This window comes from Ambystoma mexicanum, chromosome 7q, assembly GCF_040938575.1.
Source record: "Ambystoma mexicanum isolate Mex_15411 chromosome 7q, UKY_AmexF1_1, whole genome shotgun sequence".
Taxonomy (NCBI): domain Eukaryota; kingdom Metazoa; phylum Chordata; class Amphibia; order Caudata; family Ambystomatidae; genus Ambystoma; species Ambystoma mexicanum.
Window position 1 is genome coordinate 1,126,382,988 of NC_090941.1, and position 12,273 is coordinate 1,126,395,260.

Below are 12,273 nucleotides of genomic sequence, written 5' to 3' on the forward strand. Positions count from 1 at the left end.
TGTGGCTTGTTAATGTTATCAGAAACTGTAAGTGCCCCCACCCTCCTAAATACAAATTCTGGACACACCACTGATCATGCCAGCACCATCCCATCTGGTGGCCATGAACCACATGAGAAATACCTACAAAACAACACCACTGGCCAAGTCCCTTAGCGAAAGCTGGATAAGGCAAGGACCCCAAAAATGGCAACGTAAAAGAAATATGCTTTATATTAAACACTCCACTTGGTGCAAAATGAGTGCTGAAATGTTCACAAAAATAATTGAAAACATCATGACATGCAGTTATTGCGTGATCACATATTGGGATTAGTTTTATTATAGTTTGTCTTTTAAGGGCAATATGAGATATAGATCAAAAGCAAACCCTTTGCAATGCTTTAAATCACCTTCTAAAAAATCAATATATAAATATCTGCAATCAAACAATCAGTGTTGAGTAACAATCCTGAAGCGATATGGACATGGCGACATGTGAGTAACAATCCTGACGCGATATGGACATGGCGACATGTGAGTAACAATCCTGAAGCGATATGGACATGGCGACATGTGAGTAACAATCCTGACGCGATATGGACATGGCGACATGTGAGTAACAATCCTGACGCGATATGGACATGGCGACATGTGAGTAACAATCCTGAAGCGATATGGACATGGCGACATGTGAGTAACAATCCTGAAGCGATATGGACATGGCGACATGTGAGTAACAATCCTGACGCGATATGGACATGGCGACATGTGAGTAACAATCCTGACGCGATATGGACATGGCGACATGTGAGTAACAATCCTGAAGCGATATGGACATGGCGACATGTGAGTAACAATCCTGAAGCGATATGGACATGGCGACATGTGAGTAACAATCCTGACGCGATATGGACATGGCGACATGTGAGTAACAATCCTGAAGCGATATGGACATGGCGACATGTGAGTAACAATCCTGAAGGATATGGACATGGCGACATGTGAGTAACAATCCTGACGCGATATGGACATGGCGACATGTGAGTAACAATCCTGAAGGATATGGACATGGCGACATGTGAGTAACAATCCTGACGCGATATGGACATGGCGACATGTGAGTAACAATCCTGAAGTGATATGGACATGGCGACATGTGAGTAACAATCCTGACGCGATATGGACATGGCGACATGTGAGTAACAATCCTGTAGCGATATGGACTTGGCGGCATGAACACAGAACACCGAGGAATCAACATGCAGGTGTTAGAACTTGTCTTTTACATGGCCAAAGTATGTGGTTATTGCACATTCGTTTCTTTACATGCAACAAGGCAGAATACACTATCATAATCTATGACAGAATATTTGGTTTGATTAACTCTCTTAATATCTTTTGATTCTTTAATCACACAGCCTGCGTCGCTCACAGCTGCTATCACACATTCCTTGTCTAGGCATAAGACAGGCAACTTGAATGTGCCGCACATCCAGAACGTGCATCCCAGGGCTAGCACCAAGACAAGGTGTCCACCTATTTTCAAGAGCGATGACATATCTTTCACAACCTTGCAGAAGCCGTCCACGTCTGTGCACACAAGTTCCAGAAATGATGTTGAGAACACACAGTCAACTTGAGCCGGAAGCTTCGGAGCAACTGGATGATCTTCATTGGCTTCACATTTTATAAACTTTGTAATCTTCCCTCTCAGGCTTTCTTCTTTCTCAATCCCTATTTCTCTGTGGAAACAAATGCAACATATAGGTTGGCCGATATGTAGACAAGTCAATGTTTACTTAACATGCAGTAAAATCAGCTTCTACCAAGAATGGGGTTTCCCTTCTTCTCATCATACAAGTAGAGCTCTCTGTGATGCATCTGCATTAGTAATGACTTTGCATATCACTTTCCAGTCAATGTGAAATATCATTATGACTTTGCTGGTGCAGTAATAACATGCCGGTAATTTCACTTACCGACACGTTACTGCACCAGCAAAGTGCAAGTTTGCCAGTGGGGCAAAAATAGTCAGTATTACTAGGACAGGTACTACCAGTGCCGACAATACCGGCAAATCATGGAATGGGGATTTACAACTGTTGCCGGCACTAGTAATCCAGCGGTAACACCGCCGGAACATGTGACTATAACAGTAATACAGTTTGGTGGTATCTGACCAGATTTACCACCCAGATACCACCAATTTCGTAATAGGCGATTAACAATATACTGTGTTTGCCCAACTTCTTTGTGTATGATATGCCAGAACACTGTTTCTCTTGTGTATGCATTTTTAGATGTTTTTTGTTGATAGAACAGATGTTTTGTTCAGGGATCAGCAGTAAAAGTAACCAAAGTCTTTGGAGAAATCCTGCCGCATGTGCCTTGCAATAGAGGGAATCATAATGCCTGACTATTTGTTGGGCCACAAAAGATACATTGGGCCTAATTACTCGCTTGCCGGTGCCATTGTATCTGGACCGGCAAACTCTGAGTTGTGCTGGCGGGTGCCTTTCATTCCACCAGTTCGACATATGCATGGTCTATACACCAGCACACATGAATATGCACATTTATTAGACACAGGCCACGAGTTGCGCAGTGCAGTAAAAATGCAATGGTATTACCGTTACCACAGCATTACCTCACAGCCCAACTACAGGTTTGGGAGTAAGGTGGAGGAAAAACCTCCAGCAAGAAGCTGGAGGTAATTCTACCACCTTACTGCCCAAAATCAGCAAATTAGGCAGTACTATCGCTGGTGGTAATACAGCCAACATTCCCCATGGAGTCCTAAGGACTCCAATTAATGGGGACTAATACCGTTGATAATGTGTTGGTAATTGTAATACCGTTTGGTGGTATCACTGCAGATTTACCACAGAGATACCACCACATTTATAATAAGACACATTTAGGTCTAAATATTACCTTTCTTTTGCAGGGATTTCAACGCAAACTGCCATATTGAGCAGCGGCTTATGCAAGCAGGAGAACCTGTGGGCAAGCCATTACTCGAAGTTCTGGTGTTTGGAGGAAGCACCTGAAGCCCCATCATGCTGCTGTTGGGAGGCTTCCTCTGATACCCACGGTCTCCCAAAACCTGACACAGGACTCACAGACCTCTCCTTCGTCATTCCCAGTTAAGGTAGCACAGGACATCAGCTACAAGCAGGGTGCAATCTGTGAGCTACCCCCGTTTACTCTAAGTGGCACAGCCAGCAGAGAGGTCATGTTTCCTCATCATATTCCCAGTTACTCAACCCACCTCCCTTCATTGGCCAGTCCCTCGCCCCCTTCCTCGTTCCAATTCCTATTGCTCTTTCTCATCACATTCCCTTTTCAATTTCCTCTTTTCATTGCCACATTCACACCCCTCTCCCTCATTTATTTCCTCATCCATATCCCTCTTCTCAGTCCTTGTCTTTATCACAGTCCCCCTTCCTCTTCCTTGTCCCATTCTGTCTTCCTCATACTTGTCTCTCTGCCTCTTCCAGCTTCCTTTTTCCTCCACCAGGTTCCTCTCCCTCTTCTCCTTCCCTCTTCATTGGTCCAGTCATTCCTCAACCCCCCCCCCCCACAGTTCCCTCTTGCTGCTCTGCAGACTTGCCCCCTTCTCCCAATCCCTGTTTCTTGTCCCAGTCCCTCTTCTTCTTCCTCACCCTTGTCCCTCTTCCTTGTCCTAGTCCATCTTTTGCTCGTCCCAGTACAAACTCCTCCTTCCTCCTTTTCATCACAATCCATGTTTTTCCTCTTCATCTCAATCTTCTATCTAATCTTGGGACCAGTCTCTCTTCATCTGTGTTATCCAGGTCTCTCTTACATATGCAAGTCCCTCTTCCTTCTTCCCCACTTTCACTTCCCAGTTTTTCTCCTTTTTCCTCAAACCAATCCATATTCCTCCTTCTCATCTATGTCCTCATTCATCTTCCCCATCCCGGTCCCCCTTCCTTGTCCCCGTCATCTATTCTTATGATTGCCCCATTCCTACTTCCACTTCTTCAATCCTGTCCCTCTTCCTTAGTCCATTCCCTCTACCTCTTGCTCATCTCAGTTGTATTCTGCCCCAACTCCCTTACTTCTTCCTCATCCCTGTCCCTCTTTACCTTCCTAGTCCATCTTCATCACCAAGCTCTCTCATCCTCTTTCATGACCCTCTTTCTTGTCCAAGTGCATCTTCCTCATCACAGTTCCTCATCTTCTTTTTCTCTCTTCCAAACATTAAGTCAATCTTTCTTTTCCATACCCTAGAACCTCCTTGTCCTCTGCATACCTTCATTTTCTCAATTAATCTTCCTTGTCCCTCTTACTCATCCCAATCCCTCTTCTTTTCTTGGCCTACGTCCTCTTTCACACCCTAATCCCTCACATTGATTGTAGCATCTGGGTTCTGGGTATGAAGAGATGACACTGGAGGCATATATATGTATATAAAAGGAAAGTAGTCTTTATTTATGTTTCAGGGCTAGCTAGGAAAGGGAGGTAGGAGCTAATCAGTATGCATCCTCTGTTCAGATCTCCCATCCTGAGTCCCAGCTGACAGTCCTGGAATCTTGATGAGCCATGAGGTTCCAGGCTACCTCACCACATTCCACTGCCTGCATCAGCGCACATGACACAGGCCAGATACTACATTCATCTCCCTGTAACCAGTATGTCTGCCTCCTACACCTTCCTTCTCTCACACTATATTTATGTTACTCATCACAGTCCCACTTTCACTTTCTTGACCTAGACCATCTTGCTTATCCCAGTCCCTCTTCTGCGCCAATGACCCGTTCCTCTTCCTCAGATGTCCCTCCCTTCATCACTGTCCCTCTTCTTTTCCCTCTTCCTCATGCTCCCGCCTTCTCTCTGACCCTCTTCGACTTCCCATCCCTCTCCCTGAAACCAAGTCAATGTCTCTCTTCATAGTCCCAGTCCCTCTTCTTCTTTGCCCAGTCCATTCTCCTCCTCCTATTCCATTTTACTTATCTTGTCATTGTCAGCCCCTCTATGTTTTTTCCTCTTCCTCCTTCCACTGCCCATTACTTATCACCTACGCAATCCCTTTTCTTCTTTCTGTTCCAAGTCCTTCTTTCTCATCCCATTTTTCATCCTCTTCCGAATCCAACTCTTTTCAGTTACTCTTTTAATTCCAGGCCCCATTCCTCATTCTAGGTGTTCTTCCCTCTTTCTTGTTCCAGTCCCTCTTGCTAAATACCCGCGCCTCTTCCCCTTCCCCTTCCTCATCATACTTCTGGTGCTGTGCTGGGACATGTTACAGCTCACACATTTCATCTTTCTGCAAACAATTACACATGCACTGCTGTCTGCATTATTGTTTGGAGTAGGGCTGTCATACCTGTAACATATGGATCATTATGATTTACCTCATTCTTTTGGACAAAGTTATGGACCTTGGTAACTGAGGCTTTAAGCTGTTTTATAAACATAATTGATGATTAGAAGTCAGATAGGAAAGAGGACCTTCACCACAGGCTCTGTAAGCTTTGGGGTTTGTGCCTCAGTCACCAATGCATTAATTAGTCAACCAGCAGAGTGTAACAGGTCATGTAACCAATAGCCATGTGATGACCTGAGCAGTATCTTGCATGATCTTTGATCTGGACCTGTTCTTTATGGGGCCAACACAAATGCACGCCTATGAATTCAAAATGCAATGAAAAACTGGAAAATGTCCAAACTAGTTCTTGTTTAAATTGTATCAGTTAATTTTAATTACTCTACAAAGTGAATACGGAATTTCATTGGTAAACATTTGAATAATTAACACTTTTTTATAAAGAAAGATGCACATTGAGTTTTGTACAAGCATACAGACTTTGGGACTCATTACGAGATTGCCAGTATACAGTAAAAGTGCTGGTAATTCTGGTTAAAGACCACTGTAGATGAGGCCATACTCTCCAAACACACACCGTGTACACACCCTGGTATTGTCCAAATGTTATTTCCTGTGCCTCCTGGGTAGTGGGCTCTTCTCCGGCTCCTTTCCAGTTAGGAGGCGCTGAGAGTGGTGCCTTGGGGTTCCAGACAGGGAGCCCTCTGTGGGGGTTCACAGAGATGGAGGGCTCTGAGCCCTGGGCCTGCATGTGCTGCAGGGTCAGCAGTATTGCCTGGTAGATCACCTCAGCAGTGGCTGAGGAGGAGTCGGTGTGCTCCTGCACTCACCGGGCGAGAATGACCATGGCGGCAGTTGCTTGGCCAAGAGATTGGGCCATCCTATGGCTGCACCCCTACACACACTCATGCATTGCACGCATTTCCTGGAGCTGATGTTCGCCATGACAGACTGGCGCACCTCATTGGCACACAGGCGTGCCTTCATGGATGAGAAAGTGGACACAGACAGAGGTAGAGGGCTGTGCAGTGACCAGGGCTGTAGCAGCCAAATGTAAATGAGGCATCATCATCAATCCTCCTTGTTAAGATGGATTGCTGAACTCGGACCTGGAGGGGCAGAGGTTCAGAAGCCCAACCGAGTTTCTTGGAACAGGGTAACCTCTGGACAAGCCAGACCAATCAGGGTAGCGATGGCGGCGGTCAAGACTAAGTCTCAGGAGGGGTGAGGGTGACTGAAAGACCTCAATGAGCACACAAAGCAAGGACACTTACAATTACTCCAGACAGGTGTTATATTAAAAATGTAGACACATTTATTACAAGGCCTTTGTAACATCGACCATAGCAAAGAATCACAGTAATACTAAAGTAAACCAACACATCACAATCAATACAATATATATACAAGACAGAGGGGTCTAAGGAGTTATGAGCACGTAATATGTAGACCACCTAGATGGGGAGTAAAACAGACAGTGCAAGTAATCATTAGATCCAGTTCGACATCAGAAATGCACCTAACTAGGAGGAAGTCCGAGCCCTACGAAGAGAGGAGCCTTATGCTCAAAAGTACCTGCACATGCTGGTGCCAATGGATAAAGTAGGTTCTCTTCAAGGGTCTCAGGCAATTCAGGAAGGTGAATGAAGCGATGCAGAACAAGTCCCCACTACTCAGGCAAGGCCTTCACTTGTGGGCAGAGGCAGGGTGAGAGTGCGGGATAGAGTTGCTATTTCGCAACAGCGGTAGAAAAGAAACGGGCTCCTGCGCAAGGGGCCACCGGTTGGGGTATGGACTACTCACCTGTCCCCGACGCAGGCAGACCCAGACTTCTCCAGTTCAGTTCACGTTGCTGGCAGGTTCAGCTGCGATGATCAGTACGTCTCGACACTGAGTAGATTCTGTGTAGCAGGATGCAGGGTTGAGGTGTCCCAAATGCAGCGGACGTGCACAGGTTGTTACCGCAGCAGGGTAACACGGCAACCGTGTTTACTCTGGTCCGGGCGCACTCGTCTCACTTCAGACCTGGGAATGCCAAGTGTACGAAATTCGGTGTGAGGGTGCCGTGGACGCAGAGCAAGCAGTAGACCAAGTTTCGAGGACTTCCCCGAAACGGCGGCGGTGACAGAGCAAAGTGTACTGCGTAAGCTGGTCAGCCCACTGGTTGGCCCAGGGACGCTTCCGAAGAGGCTTACTTGCAGGGTTTGATGAAGGTGCCGGGAATAGTTGATCCCACTATTCCAATGGGTCAAAGTGCCTTTGCAGACCTTCTAGGACGATCAGATGCAGAGGGGTAGCGTAAGGACGACAGCAGTTTAGGGTGTCAAACCTTCAGCGGGTCACCAGCGGTTCCTCGACTCAGCTTCTTGTTGCAGGATACTTGGCTCCTTATCCCTTGTTCGGTGTGAACTCAAGAGATCGACATGGTAGTGGTGTTTTCAGCCTCCTCTTATCCAAAGTTCCCTTCGCGCCAAAACGGAGAGGACCCAATGGAGATCTGCTCACAAACACTCACACCATACGTGGACCTGTCACGGACCACGGTGGTCCCAAGCATTCAGGACACTCCAGACTCTCTGGCACCCAGGATGTGTATTGGGAACCCGACATCCCAGCCCACATCCTGGAGGCACACACAAGGCATGCAGAAGCCTGAGAAAGCTTTGGGTTTCGCGGGAAAGTGCATGACCAAATACGGACCGACATGGGTCGGCTCGACCTGGGGAAGATGAAGGGGCAAGACGGTCAGCGGACATGACAAAGAACCTCGTTGCATGGCCATTTTGGGAGCCAGGCCACCTATTTGTGCCAAACACGGTAAGCGCGGACAACATGGCAAAAAAGGGTTCAAGACACAAGAGAAACGATAGCTGCCACCAGTCGTGTCCGTGGCACACATACACAGTCCATAATAAGTCCAGCGAGAGTTTCTAGGGCCTTTCGAATGCCTAGAGACCCAAGAGCGCAGTAAAGTAAGTTACAGTGCACTCTTGTTTCATGTTGCACAAAAGCTGCAACATGAGGATAGGACTAAGGGAAACAAAGTCTCCCAGTACTGATTGTCTTAAGGGCATGTCAGTTTCCCCATAAGAATTGAGCGAAAGCCCAGAGGAGTGCGGCGGAAGGCTGCGCTTCTCTGGCAAAGTCTATATCAGGGTGTAAAACAGCAGCAAAACGTTTGGGGGTTGCCACATGGCGGGAAAATTACATACAATTATGAAATCTTTCCTAACACCCCTCATCAGTTTATTTATTTATTTTATTTCTATTTTTATTTATTATAAGGCACTACAGGCCCGTAGGCCTCAGAGCGCTCCAAGAGAAGCGGAATGAAGGAAGGAAAGAGCAGAAGCTGAGAAAAAGGATAGATTTCTATTTGGGTGATTAAACAGTAATGTCTTTACATTTTTCTTAAACATAATAACCGATTGAGATGTTTTAATATCCAAGGGCAAGACATTCTATTCAAGTGTAGCATTGAATTAGAAGCTGCAATTGCCAATGTTTTTTAGACGAGATCGCGGCTGACTGAGCAGACGAGTGTCGGAGGAGCGTAACACTCTGCTGGATGATTTTCTCACTAATCGTTTGGTTAGATAGTGTGGTGCATCTGAATTTTGGCATTTATATTTGAGTCTAATTCTCTGCTTCACCGGAAGCCAGTGTAATCTCCTCCTGAAGGCGGTGATGTGGTCCCATCTGGCTAATCCAAATACAGACCTAACGGCTCCATTCTGAGCAGTTTTAAGCCGATTTAGGTTGCCTTGAGACGTGCTGATTAGTAATCTATTACAGTAGTGTAATCATGAATTTATTAATGAAGATGCCAAGAGTGATCTGTTTTTAAATGAGAGGTATGGCCTAATCTGGTGAAACAATTCAGTTACATGTCCACATGCAAATCTGAGAAACCTGTTTTTTCATTGAGAGATTGGCATCCAACATCACTCCCAAGGTTTTCACTGATTTGCTCATAGGGATTATGTTACCAGCCCCCTCAAAAGAATCATATTGATGGGTGAGTTTCTTTAATCGAGGACCAAGGCCAAGATAAGCAGCTCAGTTTTTGAGTCGTTAAATGCTAATGAATTGTGTGCCACCCAGGCTTTGATTTCAAGATAAACAAGAATCACGGTTGATACATCCTCCTGGTAGTTGCCAGACAGCTCGAACAGGATCTGGGTGTCATCCGCATAATTTGCAAATTGGACACCCAGATCGTCAAGGAGATCGAGAAATGCAAGGGAGACAGGCAGGAGGCTTGCGGAACACCACATGCGATATATGTGGGTTTGGCTTGATCCCTCTCGACTGCCAATCTGGAGATTCTAGGACCCAGGAAGGACGCAATCCATTTAGCTGCACTCTGAGCAGTTGGAGACAGCAGTCTATTATGTAGTAGACTGTGATCGATGATATCAAACACTGCTGAAAGATCGAACAGTAATAGCAGCACGGGATGTTTTCTTTCTATGATTCCAATGATGTTTGACTTAAGGTCCAGAAGAGCAGTCTCTGTGCCGTGCTGGGAACGCAAACCAGACTGATTTGGATTGAGAAGCTTATGTTCCTCAATGAATTTCTGGAACTGTAAGTAGGCCACTCTATCCAAGATTTTCAACAGATATTTGACGTTGGTAACAGGTCTATAGATCTTGGGGGCTGTGGGGTCAAGAGTGTCCTTTTTTAAAAGGGGAGTCACCCATACCTCCTTCCGAGCTCAAGGTACTACGCCCGTCAAGAAAGAGGAATTGATCATATTAGTGATCCATGGTATCAAAACATGCATGGATCCTTTTAATAAGTCAGGAGGGTAAGAGTCCCATAGGCAAGATGTGGATTTTATGTCAGTGACAATCTCATTGATCTCTTGTTCGGTACAAATGTGTGAAATTGAAATTTCAGAAGGGTAGCCGACAAGGCATTATTTCGACAATCCGCATTGATATAGTCTTTCTTGGTGTCAAGCTTGGCCAGATGGTTAAAAATAGCTAGATGATTTCCGGCAATTTTGTTCATAAATTCGTCTTGAATTTGTTGACAGAGTCCTTGGAAATAAAATAGGAGGAAAAGAGGATGTGTGATTTTCAAAATCTCTGAGAATATTTAATAATTCTTTTGAGTTGGATTTAGCAATATCAATGCAAGCATTGTATGTTTTCTTTTTAGACTCAATTATGACATTTTTATACTTTTGAACTGATTTTTTATATTGTTCCAAAGTAATCGGGCAAGGGTCCTTCCTCCATTCTCGCTCATATGTTCTTTATATTTTTCTTGCTTCCACGATCTCATCACAGAACCAGATTTTATTGGTAGTCTCAGCTTTCACCATCTTTTCGTTTTTTCTGCGGCCAAAGTAATGATGGTATTGTTAATGGTAGATGATAAACTGACTGAATAACTTGGACGTGTCTTTGAATTAATCAATACCACCCAATTTGGTGGACAACAGAGAGGAAAAAGCAATCAGTGTGACCTTTTTAATATTTCTACAAGTGATCATAGACCTGGCATTGGTATCAAGTCTTAATCTGGGACTTGATATTCAGCCCATAAGTTAAAATCACCTATAACAATGACTGGTGAATTCACCTTAGTGATGCTATTCAATAATCCTATAAGCTGTTCTTATAGATGGAATAGAGTGGGGAGGTTTATAAAGTATAATTATAGTGAGAGAAATATTTGGGTTCATTTTCATTTTTATCATGAGGTATTCACAGTCATCCAGATGATGGATATTGGAGTCATAACAACTAAATTGTTCTTTCACCATACTTGCTACACCCCCCCCCCCCCAGTTGGTCTTCACGATCAGCCATGAAGATATTATAACCAGGGGGCACTGCGTTATTTACAGCTATCTGAGCTGAATCAGATAGGCACGTGACTAAAAAGGGCAGTTGTGGGCACATGGGCCCTGCCATGATAGCCTGGTGTCTGATTGCCCGTAATGGTGATGTGGGCGTTCCTGGGCCCCAGCCACTACTGGACATGGGTGGGATGGCAGCACTGTGTCCCTTGACAGGAGCTTGATCAGGCCTCACGTGGTAGCTTTGCCAACTGGCACGTCTAGCTGCACACCCCAAACACTTGCACCTGCTGTTTAAGGGAACGTTCAGTGCAGTGCACTGAAAGTGCAAGTTTCAATTTCTTCCTACACTTTTATTTTAAAACGAAATCATTCCGGAACGGTTTCTTTTTAAAATAAAAGTATAGGAGCTTTAAAATGTAATTTTAGAAAGTAGAGGAGCACCGCTCCCGCTCACTTCGACCACTGGTCAACTCGATCAATTCCCTCCATGTGGACTATGGAGCTGGCCGTCTCTTCCCAGGTTGTGAGGCGGAGGGGTTCCACAGTCCCTCCTCCTGTGGTGGTGTCCTCCCTCCTCTGCTTTGCAATGAGGCTCCATACCATTGTTTTGAGGTAGCTTTGAGGTCATCCTACTGTCTGCGGCAATCCCTTGTCATATGGGGAACAGTCCCCACAGCCGTCCCCCTTGTCCTCACCTCTGCTCATATGGCAGACTTTCTCTGCACACTTGTTCTCCTGTGCATGGTGCCAAACAGAGCATCAGAGTGTTCGATCACTTTTGTGAATGTGGGCTTGTGGAGCTGGAGATCGGGGACCCGGGGCTTCTTTTGCTGGGACATTCTTTTGGCACCTCTTCTGTAACTGAATGGCAATGGGAAATGGGAGAATCACGGTAGATTGAGTTTTAAAGATGGCCACTGGTAAACTTCCCCTTTCCAGCAGTGACACTATTTCCAGTGCCAGTAATTCCCATGCAGGTAATTTGGGCAGTTTAGGAGTGGCATCGGTATTACCGGCACAAATCGTCTGGTAATACCGGCCAATGGCTGTTGATGCTGTTAATATCCCAGTTGAGCGGGGGGAGGAGGAGTGCGCGTGCACAATGAATTCTGGCATGTCAGTATTT

At 45.4% G+C, this 12,273-nt stretch overlaps 1 protein-coding gene across 1 annotated transcript in view; it reads right to left on the reverse strand.

The window, feature by feature from the left end:
• Positions 1-228: 228 nt before the first annotated feature.
• The window catches only part of LOC138528279 (nicotinamide N-methyltransferase-like), a 110,005-nt gene continuing 97,960 nt past the window's right edge, over positions 229-12,273 (reverse strand). The window contains exon 3 of the mRNA XM_069639741.1: positions 229-1,724. Within this exon, the coding sequence (XP_069495842.1) occupies positions 1,286-1,724 (439 nt within the window). The 3' untranslated portion in view covers positions 229-1,285. The remainder of the gene's footprint in view (positions 1,725-12,273) is intronic.